We start from the raw sequence: 19364 nt of genomic DNA, 5'->3' as shown, positions 1-19364 counted from the left end.
GTCTATTACTTAGGATGGGTAATATTGACCTGGAGAACCTAAGAACTGCTGTAAGAAGCTCATAAAAGAGTAAGCAGGCTGTTCACTAAGATTCAATGAGTTGCAATGTTGAGTCATTTCTTTCTTATAAGTAGATTAAAACCAAGCATGAAAAAGCTAAAGTAAAGATCAGACTGAGCCAATGAGAGATGCTTTTTGATCTCTTGACATTATTCTAATCTGACCGAGTGAGTGGGGCCAGTATTGCGAGGCCTTTGATTGCCAGGGCCCTCAGACCACAATGTCAGAGATGGCTCAAAGGCCCTGGACTATTCACTGCTCATGTAAACATTACATGAATGAAGAGCCCTGGTTGGTGTATATATATACATACACCAACCAGCCACTTCATAAACACCACCTCCTTGTTTCTCAACACTCACTCATTGTCCATCCTATCAGCTCCACCTTCCTTACAGGAGCACTATGTAGTTCTATATCTCCAGACTGTGTCCATCTGTTTCTCTTCAGACTCTGTTTTTAGCCTCCTTTCACCCTGTTCTTCAGTGCCCAGGCCCCCATAGCACTGACCACCACAGAGCAGGTGGTACATGGGAGGTGGGTCATTCTCAGCACTGCACTGTCCACTCTATTAGACACGCCTACCTAGTTGGTCTACCTTGTACACGTACAAGTCAGAGACAATTTGTTTGTGTTGGTCATCCTCTAGTCCTGCATCAGGGCCCACAGGACACTGCTGGCTGGATATTTCTGGTTGGTGGACTATTCTCAGACCAGCAGTGACGCTGAGGTGTTTAAGAACTCCAGCAGCACTGCTGTGTCTAATGGAAGGCAATGGATTTAAGTTAAGAACTCCACAGTAGTCTGACATGGTGATGTTAAATAGCCTGTCAGTATGTTGGGTTAGCATAGCTAGCTACTTTCTGATCAGTGACCACAGCAGTAGCTACTTCGCAGTAAATTCACTTTGAAGATTAAATGACCATACGATCATTTAATATGAAATGACCGGAAATTCTTGAAAGTAGGTGTGACGAAATATGATGAATTAACCAAGGATGTTCTAATTCTTGCACAGCCCACATTAATCTGTTATGAAAATCAGAGTAACTGTGCAATAGGATGGGCTGCAAAAAGGTCGACCAAACATGCTCCCCCCCTGCTAACATGTACAACTGAATAAAAGGCAGTGGGCACAAATTTGCATCATCACATTTGCACCATATAAATTATTGACCGTACTCTTTGATTCCTTATAAGCAGCATTAATCTTTCTGGCCAAACTATTAAAACAGGTCAGAGTGTTGCATAGTATAGTGAGGGAGTTTTAATAACAACATGCTGAAGAGCTAAACCAGTTCCAAGTGAGCCTTTTTTCACTTTCCTACCCCATCAGTGTACCACACAGTCTGCACATTCACTCAAAGAGACACTTTGCGGTGGTCCGTGGTAGGAGGGGTCAGCTTTGAGTCAGCGGTTGAGTAGGAGAGTATTCATTATCTACCACAGTGGTCATGACACACACAGCACACAGCTCAATGTGCTACAAAAGCCCTTCAGGCTCATGCAGCACCCACAGAGCGAGAGTCATCGGGTCATTTCGGCCGAGCGAAATGGAAATAAAAATTTGAAGCGACTTTGCAGCGACACCAACATACAGACTAAGCTTGTCATCTTAAACTGCACAATAAATCGTGGCCTGAGTCACTCATCATCTCAATCAGGTGTTCGGGACGTGGAATCTCCAGCTGAGGGTTCAGTAAAAAGGCCTTGATTTGGGCAAAGAGGAAGCCTACAGTCTGGGAAGCTTTAGCATTTTTCAAAAGCCTGCATAGTAATTCATATAGAAATATAGCCTAGCATGCTTTTCCACTACAGTCTGATAAGTAATGCTTAGACAATGTAGGAATCCGAATGAGAACAGCAATCCAGGCAAGATAATTAATGCCCATCTGGAGCGATTTCTTAGCTAGATGTGAAGCATTCTGTAGCCTGCTAAAGACTAGCTTGCCATGAGTGCTCAAATGTTCCATCTGCTCTGAAAAAAATCAAAGTAAATTAAATAACAAAACTATTCATTTTGTTCCATTTTAGGCCCCCCGTACTCATGAAACTATTACAGTGGAGTACACCTGCCCCCTTGTGTTCTTTGTATGAAACTGCAGGATCTTTTAAGCTAAAAGTAAATGCTGTATAATTTCAGTATACATGTATTTAAATACATAGGGCAAAGAAGGTATTTTACTGTATTTTACTGTGTAAATAAAAGAATGTTCAGTTTTAGCAGGCATTTATTGTGTGTGTGTGTGTGGGGGGGGGGGGGGCAGTATATCAGAATGCAGTAAACCTTATTCTCAGCTGAAAAATACAGAGAAATTATTTGTAGGTAAAGGTTTGGGAAATTTAATACCCAAATCTTACTCAGGGTTACTTACGCTTATAAGTGGATGTACGGAGCCAAACAAGACTATTCGTAAGTAAAAGTAAAATGTATTCAAATTAAATATTGTCATAAAACAGTAAAGTAAATGTATTCATGAAGGCTGCTCAACTTAAATCAATGGGAGCGAAAGAGTAATATATGGGAGCTTACGGCAATATTTTGGAAATTTAAAAAAAACAAATGTGATGCAAATTCCTTTGTCTTCTGCATTTCACCTACCCATGCAGTAACACCCACATACACACACTAGGAAACACATGCCTGTAGTGATGGGCAGTCATGGCTGCAGCACCCAGGCAGCAGTTGGGGGTTAGGTGTGTTGCTCAAAGGCACTTCAGTTGTGTCCTTTCGGTTCAGTGGATCGACATTCTGGTCACAAGATTGCTTTTTTTAACCTTCAGGCCACAGCTGCCCCAAAGGTTTTATTGGGAACTAAGCTACAAAAATATCTCAAATCTACTGTTTTTGTAACATAGCAAAGAACTATGTATTTATATAAATAATACATGTAAATTATTCCTATATCAATGTAGCTTTGCCTACTCCCTACCCTAATTATGCATACTTCTTATGTCTGGACTGAATAAAGTACAATACAGGGCAGCCAACCAGAACAGAGATCATTTACATATATCCAGCACCAATGCACCATCTAGTCCACATGTTAATCCGGCCCTGTACAAACAACCAGAAGATACCATTCTCTGAATGCAAGAACACTTTTTTTATTTTCTATAGAAAAAGCAAGAAAAGTCACTTGAAAGTCACATGAAAGCATGTGATGAAAATCAATCAAATAAAAAAAAGCCTTCAGATAAAGCTAACTGAATAACTACACAAACAAACCAGAATCTGCTCTTTTACCTTCCTTTACTGATCAGCTTGAACCAAGCTAGCAGGTCAGTTTAGTGTTCACTTAGACCTCACTATTCTCCTCCCATGGTCAACTCTTCTCATAGTCTGAGCCCTAAACACTTCTATAAGCTGCAGCTAAAACTCATTTATAACAGTAATGAAACGGGATAATAATTTTGAACAATTAATTCATTAAAGTAAATGTATTTATTATATATTAACTGTTGACAAGTACATTTTAATGACAGTTGTAATTCTTCTTCTTATTATTATTATTATTAATAATAATAATAATAAGTAAAAGAATAAAATAAACATTTTAGTTGGAAGCACCATACAAACATTTATCAAAGCATTATAAGCCTTACCAATAAAAAATAATACATGCAATCATGGCTGTAAGAATAGCAGTAGACAATGTTCTAATAAAGGGTTAAATTACACAAGTGGGCAAAGTGGCTTAAAAAGAGACTGAAGTAAACCATCTACCGTATCCTACAGTACCCTTTAACATCAGCCATAACATTAAATAATAATATTGTCTAATATTGTGCAGATCCCCCTTGAGCACAACTGAGGCATGGACTCCTCAAGACCTCTGAAGGCATCCTGTGGTATCTGGCACTAAAATTTTAGCAGCAGTTCCTTTAAGTTCTGTAAGTTGTGAGGCGGGGCCTCCATGACCATGAAGTTAGCCTTGGATGCCGTGACCCTGTCGCCAGTTCACTGGTTGTCCTTCCTCGAACCATTTTTGGTAGTTATGGACCACTGTGAAGCACACTATGAACACCCCACAAGTCCTGCCTGATGTTTTGGGGATGTTCTGACCCAGTCATTGTCTAGAACATCCCAGTTTGGTTCAGATTCTTACGCTTCATTTTTCCACGATTGAGCTTTTTCATGTTTTCCTGCTTCAGCACCTTCATCACCTTCAACCTTCCACCCCTTGACAGAAGACAATGTAGATCAAGATAGCCAATGTTTTTCACTTGCTAATGTTATGGCAATAAGTGTGGCAATACAGAAGGAAGAGTAAAATGTCCATCTTGGAGATACAGACAGGCCCAAACAGAAGATACAATATAATCAAGACCTTAAAGCATGTCCTGTATAAGTGCTCAAATGATGAAGGTCAGGACCCCTGAGTTACTCATCCAGCTAAAGCACAGAGATGCTTAATAATGCTTAATAACATTACCCATAATTCTCTGCAACCATTTTCACACAGTCATTCAGCTCTGGATGTGTTTGAAGATATAGGTACTTCAAAGGGTTCTTTGAAGAATGCCACAGAAGAACCACTTTTGCTTTCATAAAGAAAACCATGATTGTAGTAGAGACACTTTCAAGGTCCTGAAAAAGGTAAAGGTTCTTCACATTCTCATTTTTCTATTTCAAACATGGTTCTATATGGAACCAAAAAGTGGTTCTTCTATGGCAGAGTTTCCCAACCCTGGACCTGGAGGCACAACCAATTAACCAATTAACAACCCCCCTCAGAGCTGTAGTGGGTTGGGAAGCACTGTACAATTTCAAGCACCTTCATTTATAGAGTGAAGACAATGCAAGATGCCACACTGCTCATCAAGTGATGGAGTGGGCTGAGGAGAGGAGATGTTCAGATGATGTCATGGCAACACAATCGCCAGATTTGAACACCACTGAGAGCTTGTGGGACCATGTTGGGAAACGTGGAGAAGACAGTTCCAACCAGTGTAGGAGGTGTGTGGGCAGCAGTGAAGTGTGTATCAGTGATCATTACACTGAGCAGTCCTGTTTTTCTGCCAGACACATACATACTTAGATATTCACGTCCACTACCTGCAATACACAGAGTTACCAGAGTATTCCCTACACCAACCTTCTACATACACAGAGTGGCCATTTTATCAGAAACAGCTTCCATACCAGGTTTACAACTACTGACTGTACCTGTGAACTACTACCCAAACCATCATTAGAAAGGGCCTATCAGGAGGACCACCACATCTGCTCAGTGGTGGTCTTATTGGAAGACCCTTTTTAATGACGGTTTGGGTAGCTGACAGCCCTGACAGCAATTGATATGGTGGAGGCATGTTAGTGTGTGTGTCACACTGGACTAAACAGTGGATACATCTACTCACCACTCTATTATACACTCCTGCCCTAGTGGTACATCTTGTAGGTGTCCAGTTAGACACTAATTTCCATAGTGGTCACTTTCTGACCACCAGATCATGGCTGACTGGATGTTTTTGGTTGGTGGAAAATTCTCAGCCACATCTGTGTCAGCAATGGGTGCACCTTAAAGTAGCCGAATGAGTTCATTAGAAGGGGTGTCCACAAATATTTAGACATTTAATGTACATGTTAGGTGTTTCCAGGTACAAAGTAGGTAAAACGAATAAACTGGTACCTCAGTATATAGTTCTGTTACATAAGCATGCAAAATAATTCAGATACTTCCAGAACTTAAATATAAATTAAAAAAATGATTTATAAAATAAAATAGATCAGCTATAACCTGTATGTATCTGACCATTTCTACACAGCACAGCATTATATTATGTTATCCTGACGAAAAACCAAAAGAATGTGAAGCTTTCAGGAAAATTTGTAGGGATGCATGAGGATATCGGAATCATCTACAGGACAATTGCTGTAAAAATATATTATATTTAGCTAATATTTTAAATTTAGAGACATGCTGCGTCAAATGGATCATTTTATTTAATTTACTTCATTTATATTACATTTTTAATTATATATTTGTCTGTAATGCTAATCCAGAGAGATGTAGTTCCAACTTTTACCTTTTTACAACAAAAAAGAATTTTGTATATCTGCATCGGCCCAGAATTTCCATTTCGGCGCATCCTTTAAAATTAGAGTCAGATAAACAGCGAAGTATTTGAACATTAAAATTATAACATCTTAAAAAAAAGCAGTCTACGTATCTAGCTGGTGCTCTTCGTTACAGGGAAATGTCCTTTCAGAATGACCACTTTACACCGCTTTACATGCTTGTTCTTCACGCTCTGGTCTTTGAACCGCCTCCCGCACTTGGGACAGAAGAAAGGCTTCTCCCCCGTGTGGATCCTCATGTGTGTTTGAAGGTGGCCGTTCTGTTTGAAATTGTTCCCACAAAAATGGCACTGGTACGGCCTCTCTCCGGAATGAACCCTCTGATGGACCTTCATGTGCGTGGACGAGCTGAAGCTCTTGCCGCACACCAGACACTGGTTCTTCCCCATGGTCTGGCTGCTGACCTTTGCTGGAGGATGGAGACTCTTGCAGCGCGCTCGTCCTTCATCCAGAAGCCTCTGGGTGAACAAATGCCTGCAAGCAGAGAGAAAAGCGCTGGTCAGGAATCTGGATCTGAAGGCGATACAAACCCAAGCGTGAGAGCTACATTTCAGCACTTTAACAAGAGCTGCCATCGATTCCGTTTCCACTCAGCCAGAACCACGAATGAGCTGAAATTCCATCTGCAATTCAAATGCACCTCGGCCTTTCTCCACTGCTTTCTCAAACAGAGCTTTTTTTATTCACCTCCTGCAAAAAGAAAAATCAATGTGGTGAAGTAGATAAACTACTTCGGAGCGGCCGGATGTTTCTATAGGCGTAATCACACAGTAATGATAGTACTTCATACTATATCTCTGATTCTAAACACTGGAACCAGCCGCCAACCAGTGGATGACGACAGCTGAAACACGGAAAGCTATTCTTTATGGCCGCATGGTTAAAGACAGTGTGCCACACTTAAACTGAGCTCTGTAGAAAACAGAGAGACAACACACACAAGCGTTAGGTTCGATCCCAACAGAGAACGACATGTTTGGCCTAACTGTGAAGCAGGGATGTGGAAATGTCCTGGTTTGGGGTTGCTTTGCTTCAGCAGAGCCTGGAAAGTTCTCCAATTCTATACTGTATCAGAGGGGCCTTGAGGAAAATATGAGACCATCTGTCAAGAAACTATAGCTGAAACCATTACACAGCTGAAAGATTTCTGCATGGAGGAGTGGGAAAATCTTTCTTCAGTCAGAGACTGGTAGATGGTTATTGACAATGTCTAATTAAGGTTATTTAGGGCCTATAGGTTGTCTTAATGCCTATAGCTATAGGGGAACAGGGTGTTCTAACCTTTTCCTCACAAGTAATTGCATTTATAATAATTACATTTAATAAATTATGTTTTTAAAGACATTTCTTCCAAACCAGGACATTTTCACGTCTATGCTTCATCCATGCTTTAAACATGTCCCCAACTGTGCCCAAATAATTCTGAACTTCTGATTCTGAGGTTCTTTGGATCTGGCCATGATGGTGATCTTCTTCATCGCTCACTTCAACCATCAAGATCAGACCAGACTAAACGTCTGAGGTTTAAATAAGACACTAAGACTCCTCCAGAATAATCCTCTCCAACCATTTTCTGATCATCTGCAGCTGATGTTCTAACGTCTGCACCTGCTTCTGATTCAACATTTTTGAAGGAGTGATAAATGTGGGGGGTTTTAAACTAAATTAGAAAAAATCCCTTTGTTTTGTTTAGTTCTGTTACATGGATTTGTTTATGTTGTTAAAATTAATGTCAAATCTGTAGGAAATACTAATTATGAAAATATGATGTTAATATGTAAATCACTTTCTTCACATTTTACTGTGCTCTTCAACCCCTTAAACCCTAAGTTTATTATTCTGTCATTAATTCTTATGCAGAAAATATTGTTTTTGTGTTTAATTAAGCATATCTGCTGTAGGACCTATGCAACCAACGTTCACTTTACCAGTAATTATTAAAGTAAAGACGTTTGGGTTCATTAATTATGGTAATTGTAAAGTGCAGAAGCTGCATTTGGAGGTTCAGTGAATAGTTGTTTGGATTGAAGACAGAGACTTTTTAAAGTTTAAAGATCAAGAACCGAGTTACAGGTTGAAAAAGTCATTAATGAATGAAATACGTTTAAATAAGTTAAAAACCTCCTGTAGTTTAAAACGTTAGATCTTAAAAGTAAACGTGTCATTTTTAATCGCTTAATTAAGAAAGACGTTTTTACATTTGAACTCTGGAGAAATTATGAACTGATCAGAGGAGTCTGATTGCTCCCCTGGTCAAGATGGGTGGAGTCCTGTCCTGTAAGTCATGATGTTTGATAGACAGGGGAGGAGGAACAGTTCATGAACTGATCCTGATTTCTTACAAAATCCCAAACGTCAACTCCATCCTCATCTCTCCTAGAGGTCAGGAGAGCGAGAGCGAGAGCGAGAGAGAGAGAGAGAGAGAGAGAGAGATGGAGACAGATGGACAGACTGGAGGAGGAGTGGATCCAGGAGAGATGCCAGAGCAGATACAGATGGAAGGAGAGAAGATCAGAACTGAGCTGATGGAGAAGACAAGGAAGCTGCAGAAGAAGTAAAAGAAGGATAAGAAAGGCATGAGGGAGGAGAGAGTGGAAATGGTCAGAAAGGTGGAAGAGCTGATGAAAGGGAAAGGCAGAACTGGACAGTGCAGTAGAGAGAATCTGAGTAGATCTGAAGAACGACGGAGAGAAGGAAGAAAATGAGAAGCTGAGAATAGAAAGAAGGTTTGGATTTATCTGAATCTGATCTTCTGGACTACCTTCTCCTTAGTAGTCCACAGTTCCCCTGTCTGGGCTGTTACTGGGCTTTGCGCTGGTCCATATTGCGGTTTGGAGACAGCTGAGTTGGGAGTTGGTGAGTATCTACAATATTTGTCCAAATGTTTGTGGACAACCCTTCTATTGAGTACACTCACATAGTCCCTGTAGAAAAGTACTGCCAATAGAATAGGCCTCCCTGGAGCAAATAAACATAAAAACGAACCTATTGGCTCCATGCTGCCTAATGCCAGGCGTGGGCTATAGAGGGGTATAAAGCCCCCCAGCATTGAGCTGTGGAGCTGTGGAAGAACTGTGCTCTCTGGAATGATGAGATAGTGCTCCATCCAGTACTTTTGGGATGAGTTGTGAGTAAGGAGGGTTTGGTGGTCATCCAACATCCTGACCTCTCTAATGCTCTGGTCGCTGAATGCAATCAAAACCTCACTGCTTCTAGTTAAATCTAGTAGAATGCTTTCTTCCCTGGACAGTAGAGACAGTTACTCCAACAAAAGCAGAATAAACTATTTTTAATGCCCTTTAGAAACAATGAATGTGAAGGTGCCCCAATACTTTTGTCCATATAGTGCATGTTGGTGGGCCATACTATTTAAGATAAGATAAGATAGTCCTTTATTAGTCCCGCAGTGGGGAAATTCCCAGTGTAACATCAGAAAGGGATAGCAAGACACTCAGTTACAAAAATTTGGATAAATAATTTACACTATATACATGCAAACATCTATTTTGGAGGAACAGCAGTTTGTTCTTCAAAAGACCAATATAAACAGTCATGAACATGGGGATTTTTAAAAATATATATACGACTGAATTCCTTAAATTATAATAATAATAAAAAACAATGCACTTATTCAGGCTTGGATTAACACTACACATGACCCTAAAGCTTCAGCCCCACCTACGCCATACATTAATGCAGCCCTGCAGATACTCATTTATTCATCTCAGGGCTGTGTTTGTCTGCAAACCAGACAAAGACCAAAGACCTCCTTATAATTCAGATATTAAACAACCAGAACACAATTCCTTAAATGCAAGAACACGTTTTTATTTTCAATATAAAAAGGGGAGAAAACAAATCACTTTAAAAATTACAATAACAACGAGAACAAACTCAATCTGAATCAAACTGAAGAAAGTAATGAAATGAAAATCAGTTAAATATGAAAAAGCCGCCACATAACGCTAACAGAATAAATAAATAAATCAGATTTCTCTTCTTTTACTATCGTTTAGCACTGATCAACTTGAACCAAGCTAGCAGGTCAGTTTACTGTTCACTTAGACCTCACTGTTTTTCTACCATGATCAACTCTTCTCAAAGTCTGAGCACTAACTAGTTTCTTCTTTTAGCTGTAGCTCAAACTTAACATTTATAACAGAAATGAAAAACAGTGGGGTAATATTCAACAATTCCAGCAAGTGTATGCCCCCCTTAAGCACGGTTAAAATAGGGGTAAAATAGAACAAACATAGCAAAGAACAAAAAGTTAAAACAACTAGTAAACAACTCAGGATGGGTTGAAAAGCACTAAAAACGTAGCATGAAAAGTTTGTACATCGATCAGTCATAACATTAATGATCTCATTCCACTGGTTGGGATCTACATATTAGGTAGCAAGTGAACAGTCAGTTCTTGAAGGAGATGTGTTGAAGCTGGAAAAATGGCCAAGCGAAAGAATCAAATCAGCCACAAGAACCAAATGATGAGAAGAACCATGATGTTCTAAACAACTGGGTCAGAACATCTCCAAAACATCAGGCAGGTCTTGTAGGGTGTTTCTAGTATGTAGTGGTCAGTACGTACCAAAAGTGGCCCAAGAAAGGACAACCGCTGAACCAGCGTCAGGGTCATGAGTACCTCACTGATGGCTGATGGAGGCTCCAGATACCACATGACACCTTTAGAGGTCTTGTGGAGTTCATGCCTCAGAGAGTAAGAGCTGTTTTGACCCAAAGGGGGCCCTACACAATTTTAGGCAGGTGGTTTTAATGTTATGGCTGATTGGTGTATGTTGTAAATAAAAAAAATTATATTTGTATAAATTTGTATAAATTAAATATTGTGGTTTTGAGTTGAAAATATAGAACCAAGAGAGTCAAAGTGACCTAAAATGAATAAAAGCTAGGTTAAGAGCCCACTAGTTAGTCATGTTTGCATATCTGAGGTTCTTGTTTTTTAAAAGTTCAAAAAGTTCTTAAAAGTTCTATACTTTTGTTTTTTTTTTTTTTTTTTTAGATTAAAACGATCATTGGTTTCATCAATCTCAGGAATACTTTGTCATTTGAGGAATTCAGAAACAGGTTAAAACAGAATACAAGCTACCCAACAAAGAATTACACTCTTTAAAAAGGTGCAAATGATTCTTTAAATCATGCCACAGAAGAACCATGTTTGAAAGGAGATATTTGCATGTTAACAACAACTTTCAGTGGTTTAAAGAACCATAAACGTAGCAATTACAACAGTTCATCCTGGAATCTTTCCTTTATATTGACTTTTAGAACCTTATTTAGTGTTTAAAGAACCACAATACATAGTATAAACATTTTGGAAAATATAAGAATTCATTTTTATGCTGCTAATTAACATAAACAATTACCTAAAACATTTTTTTAAATCTTTTGCAGTAAGCAATTTAGGCTTACAAAAGTCCACACTGTCACAGTGATTTATTCAAGATAAACCCTAGCAACCACCTGGGATACCTTAACATCCACCAAGCAACACAACTGAAACAACCTACTGAGATACAGTAGGAACTGCTTAGTAACAACAAACCCAATCACTTGGAACAAGTTGTTTCTTTTGGTTTCTGTCCAACCAGAAAGAAATAAAATAATAATAATAATAATAATAATAATAATAATAAATAATAAAAACTAAAATAATAATCAGCTATTCATCATGGACCTCGCTCTGCTCTGAGAACCATGGCTCTAAAGAAGCATCCATACAAAGGGTATCTAGGGAGCTACGAGTGGTTCTTCTATGGCAATGCACTAAGAACTCTTCAGGCACCTTTATTTTGAAGAATGCAGAGTATCTAGATCTAAAATCCTACAACGGAGGAAAATAACACCAAAACATCTTTAACCAACGTTCCTCACTCCACTTGATCCTTCTCGAGATGAGCTTTAACGTGTCTGTTACATGCACTCCTGTCACTGAACCTCTTTCCACAGGTGGGGCAGCTGTAAGGCTTCTCTCCTGTATGGATCCGAACATGCACACTGAGGTGGCTGGACTGTCTGAAGTTCTTGTCACAGAAATGGCAGTGATACGGCTTCTCCCCAGAATGAACTCTCAGGTGGATCTTCAGCAGTCCTCGGGAGCTGAAAGTCCTCCCACACACTACGCACAGATTGGCTCCCGCAAGGCTCAGAGCTTTGGGTTGACTTCTGTACATTTCCAAGGATTCCTGGTCGTACTGCTTGACCCCCTCGCTCATGTTCCCTGGGCCCGCCAGGAACTCTAGATCATAGAAAAAGAAACAACATTAACAACAGTAGCAATAAAATGGACATTTCACACTTAGCCAAAAGCTTAAACTAGGGATTTAACTGTAAGGGAATTGTGGGCTGATGCTGAAATGCAATGTTTTCATGTGTATTTCTGCAGATGCAGATACACCAACATTTATACAATAGATAAACTGGAATACCTGAAATATCATTACAGAGAAATATAATGTTTAATATAGAGGGTAACAAATGTAGTCAAATTAATAATATTTTTTAGCAGACATTTGCTTTTCCTGAGTTAAATAATTAGTAATTAAATGTATTAGTAATTTAATAAAGTAAATTCAATTACTTACTAAGTAGCAAATAAAAGGTACTTACTAAATACATCAAATATTGGTTTGAAATATTAGTCAAATAATAAAAAGTTAAGCATCTGTTCAATATAATTTTGTTTATTATTGATCCAATCTTATGCAAGTTTCAAAAACCCTGTTAAAATAAATAAAATAAAATAAATAAGAATTACAAATATTACACTTAAATTATATTTTGATTAGGATTCAAACTTATTATATTTTTATTATTATAAAAACAAATAATATTAATAATTAATTTATAATAAAAAAACAACATTCTTAAATACCTCATGTTGTTTTGATTTGAATGTTAAACTGAATAAATAAACATTAACTGTAAAAGTATTAAATGCTCTCTGTAGAGGATATACCTGCAATTTAACCAGGGTACCCTAAACTGCACACATTTGCACCTGCTGATACCGACATAATTCCAACATCTCTGTTAAAAACATCTGCATCTGCTCAGCTGCTTACGTGTTGGCAGACTTTGTTCTTCATCCACCAGCACGACGTCTGGACATGTCTCCTTTCTTCTCAGCACTCTCAGATTTTCAGCCTTCAGCTCCATTTTCCTTTCTCTTCCAACTTTCGGTAGTTTGCTTATTCCGCGAGCCCTTTTCATATGCGATCTAAAATTGACATTTAGTGAAATTCAGAACAAAAGTGTTGCATGTACACACATTTACTCAAAAGTGATGAGAGCCAGTCCAGGCAATGTTATAACCCTTTAACTGCCACTCTCAGTATTTAAAACGGTATCCGTCCAGGGGAAAGTCCATTTGCGCAGGGCTCGCTGCACGGTAGAACAGTGCACCTCCACTCAAGAGTCTGCTAAATCCTTAATAGGTTAAAATCCTAAAGGGTTTTTACAGTCAAACAGTGTTTTGGATTTAATGACATTTAGGAAACTTGTTATTTTGTTGTTTTTACAAAATGCATTTTCATATTTTTGTAAATGCATAATGATGTGAGCAATTTAGGCAACTTTGCAACCCTTTTATTGACCCCTTTCAGTTTTAAATGTTATAGTTCAGTAAAAAACGTCTTTACAACTTATAATGATGGGTTGTGGTGTGATTAAAATAAACAGGATTTTTAAACAGAGCAGAAATTATGAAAAATCATCCAACAACAACAAAGTTTATTGCATTATTACTCTGCAATACAGAATGTGACAAATTCATGGCTGACAAACACACTGGTGCACGTCACCTTGTTCACATTTGCAATGGGACAGCCCCTTTCGACATACAAGCACAGTGTCCGTCATACCTTCACAGAAATGGCTCCAGTTTACACAGTTTAAATTTGAGGGTTTTGCAAATGTAAAAAAACAGAAAAATCATCTTTACTGAATCTCTTTTGGCAAAAAATATGGGCACCCCTTGTCCAAATATCTGTTACTGTGAAGAGCTAAGCAAATAAAAGTCTTATCAGGATACTATCCAGATACTAGTGAACAGGTGTAAACAAGGTCTTAAAGACATACAGAGCTCATCATCCCAGCGAATAATTAAGTTATTGTTTTTGTGAATTTTCCCCACTGTGAGATTAATAAAGGATTATCTTATCTTAAATTATGTTATGAAGTAGAGACGGCATGCTGATAGTAATCTTTATATATCCGTGACCTTGCTACATCAAATACAAAATCTTGGCCTCCATCATCAGTAAAATCTTCCTTTTCAGAATCTGCAGGGCTGTCTAACATCACATTTATAATCTTCCTGAAAAAGGGAACAAAAAGGTGACAGTCACACATCACAGGAAATCAAATTCTAAAGGACATCATTTAGTAAGGTCTTCATTATAAGTCAAATTATGTTATAAATGATTTAAAAACTTATCACTGATTTTTTTTGATACCAAAAAAGGCATTTTCCAGAATTTCAGACCAACACACATTAAATCTGTTCCTAATACAGCACTAAAACCCTGCTTCTGTTGGAGTAACTGTCTCTACTGTCCAGGGAAAAAGACTTTTGACTCATCCAAATACACATTTGACTCATCCAAAAATATTAGATGGAGCACCACCACCACCACCACCATCATTCCACAGAACACAGCTCTTCCACTGCTCCACAGCTCAATGCTGGGGGGCTTTATACCCCTCTAGCCCATGCCTAGCATTAGGCAGCATGGAGCCAATAGGTTTATGTTTATCATAGTCCTATTCTATTGGCAGTACTTCTTCTCTACAGGGACTAGACAAGCTGTGTGTGTGTGTGTGTGTGTGTGTGTGTGTGTGTGTCAGGGTGCAAGTTAAAGTAGCTGAATGCAATCAGTATAAGGGCTGTCCACAAACATTTGGGCATATAGTGTGTCTACTTATGTATTTAAAACCAGCTGAATATTATCCAATAACCAATATCATTTTTCTAGTATCTGGCAACCATTATTAGTCCTCTTTTTGCAGAACCATCACTCAGTTATATATATGCATATAGTTTTACGATACACTGTAATGAAAGTAACGTGTTACTGAATAGGATTACCTCATCTCAGTCCTCTTTTTTAAGGGCGGACGTCTGAAGTGTCAGTACCATCCAAACAATCAGTCTGAGAAGACAGAGCTGATTAACTGGGGGCCCTAAAAAATAAATAAATAAATTCTATAATAAAATTTACATAAAAAGCCCATAAATTCTATGTATTGAAAGCTGGTGTACTAAACGACATCATTATTCATTAGCTTAATCAATTAGTATATCTAATATCTATTAACAAACTTAAAATCAATGTGGAGAGCTTGTGGTCAGCATAATTTGGTGATTTATTCCCACTAAATCTGAAAGTTTATTAATTAATTAGTTGAATTTGGTGCATTACACTCCATTAAAGTTGCTAACTGAATTTATTTAAAGCATTTACAGCCTCAGACTGAAGCTCGTATCTATCTAGACTCAAGGTGCAGTCTACAGAACTGAATTTCTGAGCTGAAGCGCTGTAATCACTTAATTGAATGTTATTTATTTATTTATTATTACACTGAATTGCATAAATCAATCAGATCTGTTCTGTCCAATCATCAAACCTTAAATAGTAAAGTTTGAAAGCCTGAGAATAGCTTACATAAAGACTGAACTTCCAGTAAATCTGTCTGAAAATCTATAAGCATGGACTATGGTGATAATATCGCTCGACACTTTCACAGAAAGCAGAGAATAAAAAAAAGGAATGATATCTTACATGTGTTGACTCTACTTGGTGAGGGATGGAGCTCACAGCTGCCTCTTCAGCCGATATCGATGACAGCGCGTAACCGGCCGGCTGCTCTCTTCTCTCATTACTGGACAATCAGGACGGTGCTTTGTGCAATCAGTTGACACTCCCGAGTCCATTCAGGCTTATGTTAATATTAGGTTTAATTCCAAATGCTAAGTTATAACATTCTGGGAATGGTAATATCGTACCAGCAGTAGTGCTTCTACCATTGTGGGCAGCCATGGCCTAAAGGTTAGAGAAACAGGCTTGGGACCAGAAGGCCTAATGCAGGGGTCTAGAACTTCCCTGCTGCTCAAACACATTCAACTCCTCAGTTAATCACCAAACAAAGCGAGTGTTGTTTTCGAGTAGGGAAACTACCAAACCTAGCTGGAGGCCGGCCCTCCAGGACTGGAGTTGTGCAACCCTGCAGTAAAGTTTGATTCTCCTGACCTGCAGGAGGTTGGGACGGGTGGTAGTGAAGGAACAATGCTTTCTCCTCCCGTAACATTCACAGATAAGATGTCTCTGAGCAAGGCACCTTCCCACAACTACTCCCCGGGTGCAGAGGGGGTTTCTGACTCTGATCATGTACTGTAGACTTAACGGTTAAAGGCATCAGGGGAACATAGCTTTTAAAATGATCTGGTCTGTTAGGAAGTTTGAAAGATTGAGTAAAGATCAGGGATTTAATGTGTTGAAGAAACCTAAATGACAAAAAATGAGTCCACCTTCTTTCTTAGATCACTTAAGATCTATCCGAACCCCCAATCAATGTTCTGGGCAATGTGCTCAAGGCAACATCGTTCAAGACAAGACAAGACACCTATATTGACCATTTACGATGGACACAGATGGAATTTGCCTTCAGCTTTTATCCCATCCGTGCAGTGACCACACACACATATTTACACCAACTGCTGTGGTGCCTGGGGAGCAGACAGGGTGAAAAGCCTTGCTCAAGGGCCCGACAGTGGCAGCTTGCCAAGCCCGGGTACCTAACCCACAACCTTGTCATCAATAGGAGCTCTAACCGCTGAGCACCACTGCCCAGATGAAGGATCTAAAATAAGACTTTATTTAATCAGTAAATGCAGAATAAATGATAAAATCAGGAAAAGTTTACAACACAACGCAAAAGCCCCAGCGTCGACCTTATAGCTGAAGGCCACTATAAAGTGACATTAGCATTTACTAATTTAAGTGCACTCTTCAAAATTAAGGTGCTGCAAATAGTTTTTTTGAGAGATGCTTTAGAAGAACCACTGTTGGTTCCAAATACAACTTTATTGAAGATGTGTGAAGATTATTCACACTCTCACCACAGCTCACCTGTCTACTCACAGAGCAATAGAACCTTTACTGTAGCAACCTGTATAGATGGACATCATGGGTGACATCCTTCAAGAACTATGGAATTCAAGAACCACAAAAAAACTGCTTTTAGAAAAGTGTAAATGTGTTAATCTCCTTTAAATCTGCAGGGAGATAAAAATCCATCAAAACTGGATCTGACCAATCAGAACTACTTAATTACACAAGCACAGGGAAATGCTCCCATTTGCAGTGAGATAACCCCATGTACCATGTACAGACCTTACTAGCCAGAAAGTAAAGCGACATCAGCGACATCATAATGGACAAAATATACCAAGCTATCAAAGCCTAAATACACACACACACACACACACACACACACACACACCGCCCCACACACACACACTTATACACACAGTGCTGCTGGAAAGTTTGCAGAGTGATTGCAGATGCCTTGCAATGCCAAGACAGATGATATCTAGCAGCTTTCATATCTGGACCAGTCTGGAGTTAGTGCAGCGGCTTGTTACAGCCAATCTGAGCGCAAGACATGGGGTGAGGAGAAAATTCGAGGGTAGGAGTTATGCAATATCAATAAGCATCACTCAGCTCTTGTGGTGATCCACTTTGGAAGAAAATAAGTGGCATTGCATCAGTTTCCGCATGTTTTCATGGAAAAACGTGTTTTTGGAGAGCAGACAGACTCATCGCGGTTTAATTAGTGACCCTGTGGCCCTGATCAGTCCTGATTACAAGACAACTTGAGAGTGTAGAGTGAAGGGTATAACGATCTCATGACTCTGAAATTAGGAGGAATGGGTCAAAATACAACTGATCACCAAAGGCTTCACAAACTTCCTAGCAGCCTATGAAACACTGACAACTTGTGGAGGAGTATGGTACTACAGAAATAACTGAAAATATGATTTTTCCCTAAACCTCACTGTATCCTTTAAACGGCAGAAGAACTACTCAAGGTCAACCATTACGGCTTCTGATGGCCAATGAGCATTCGACCATGTGACATCGCAGGGCTAATAACAGTTTTCCCTTCTCTAGAGTTCAGCTTGCTCACTAGGGACCTAGAGCTCTCTAAAGCATCATTGTGCCTGATGTTAAAGCCTATGATACACTGATTAGCACGATCCCACAGATTTGGGGGGGGGGGGGGGGGTAGAACAAAGGACATGGTAATTCATACCTATCACAGTCAGGAAGAGAGGTCAGAACAAATGACGCACTACGAGCCAGGTCTTAGAAACCAATATGGTGGTGACTAGGCCCAATCTGCACCATCTATAAAGCTTTCAGGAATTGTAGTACACTGAGATGCTGGAGCTGTCGTCTCGCTGCTTACACGCGATCACTTAGGTTTGTGGACGGTGGAGCAGATGGACTGTGTTACCTTCTGGCTCTCTCCTTTTAATGAGGCTGTTATAGTCAGACCTGCCGGAGTCGTCAGACACACTCTGATACTGCTCTACTCTCCATAAAATCCTCTCAAAACTAACTTCCTCTTTTTACCTTCTCCGAGTAAATGACCTGCTGGAAGACTGACCACTGAGGTCCCCTCTACCTGCATCAGACCAGCTACCACCTACCAGTCCAACCATCAGGCTCACCCATACCAGACCAGCGGCTCACCAGCCTACCACCGCTACCTGTTTAATGACAATGTTAAACCTAAATGGACTTGTAACTGTCTGCCACTATTAATATCACCACTATTAACTATCTGTTGTATCTGGTTTGGTAATTTTTATCAATAAAGGTTTAAAAAGTTCTGATCAGAGGAGGATGGGTCCCCCTTGTGAGTCTTGGTTCATCCCAAGGTTTCGTCCACCAGCTCTGAGGGAGTTTTACCTTGCCACTGTCGGCGTTGGGGCTCACTGGGGGTCTTTGATCCTTCATGTCTTGTGTTATTTCTTTTTTGTCTCTGTCTTTTACTTATGACTAATTATGTAAAGCTGCTTTGTGACGACAACAGTTGTAAAAAGCTCTACAAATAAATCTGACTTGACTTTAGAATAAGATGCAAGGAGTAGGAGCTTAGATCAGCAAGCAGAGCACAGAGCAACATCCCTGCA

The 19364-nt window shown here is 39.4% G+C and overlaps 1 protein-coding gene across 2 annotated transcripts in view; it reads right to left on the bottom strand.

Moving 5' to 3' along the window:
* Positions 1-3626: 3626 nt before the first annotated feature.
* LOC140543326 (uncharacterized) overlaps positions 3627-19364 on the bottom strand; it is a 41055-nt gene continuing 25317 nt past the window's right edge. Inside the window, exons 4-5 of one of the 2 annotated variants that reach the window (XM_072666400.1) lie at positions 13228-13382; positions 10004-12401 (exon numbers count right to left, since the gene is read on the bottom strand). In XM_072666400.1, coding sequence (XP_072522501.1) covers positions 12034-12401; positions 13228-13382 — 523 coding nt within the window. In that variant the 3' untranslated portion in view covers positions 10004-12033. Of the gene's footprint in view, positions 6620-10003; positions 12402-13227; positions 13383-19364 lie in introns of those variants that run through there. The other variant, XM_072666401.1, reaches the window with a different exon arrangement.

This window comes from Salminus brasiliensis, chromosome 21, assembly GCF_030463535.1.
Source record: "Salminus brasiliensis chromosome 21, fSalBra1.hap2, whole genome shotgun sequence".
NCBI lineage: Eukaryota > Metazoa > Chordata > Actinopteri > Characiformes > Bryconidae > Salminus > Salminus brasiliensis.
This window is presented reverse-complemented; position numbering and strand designations above follow the sequence as displayed.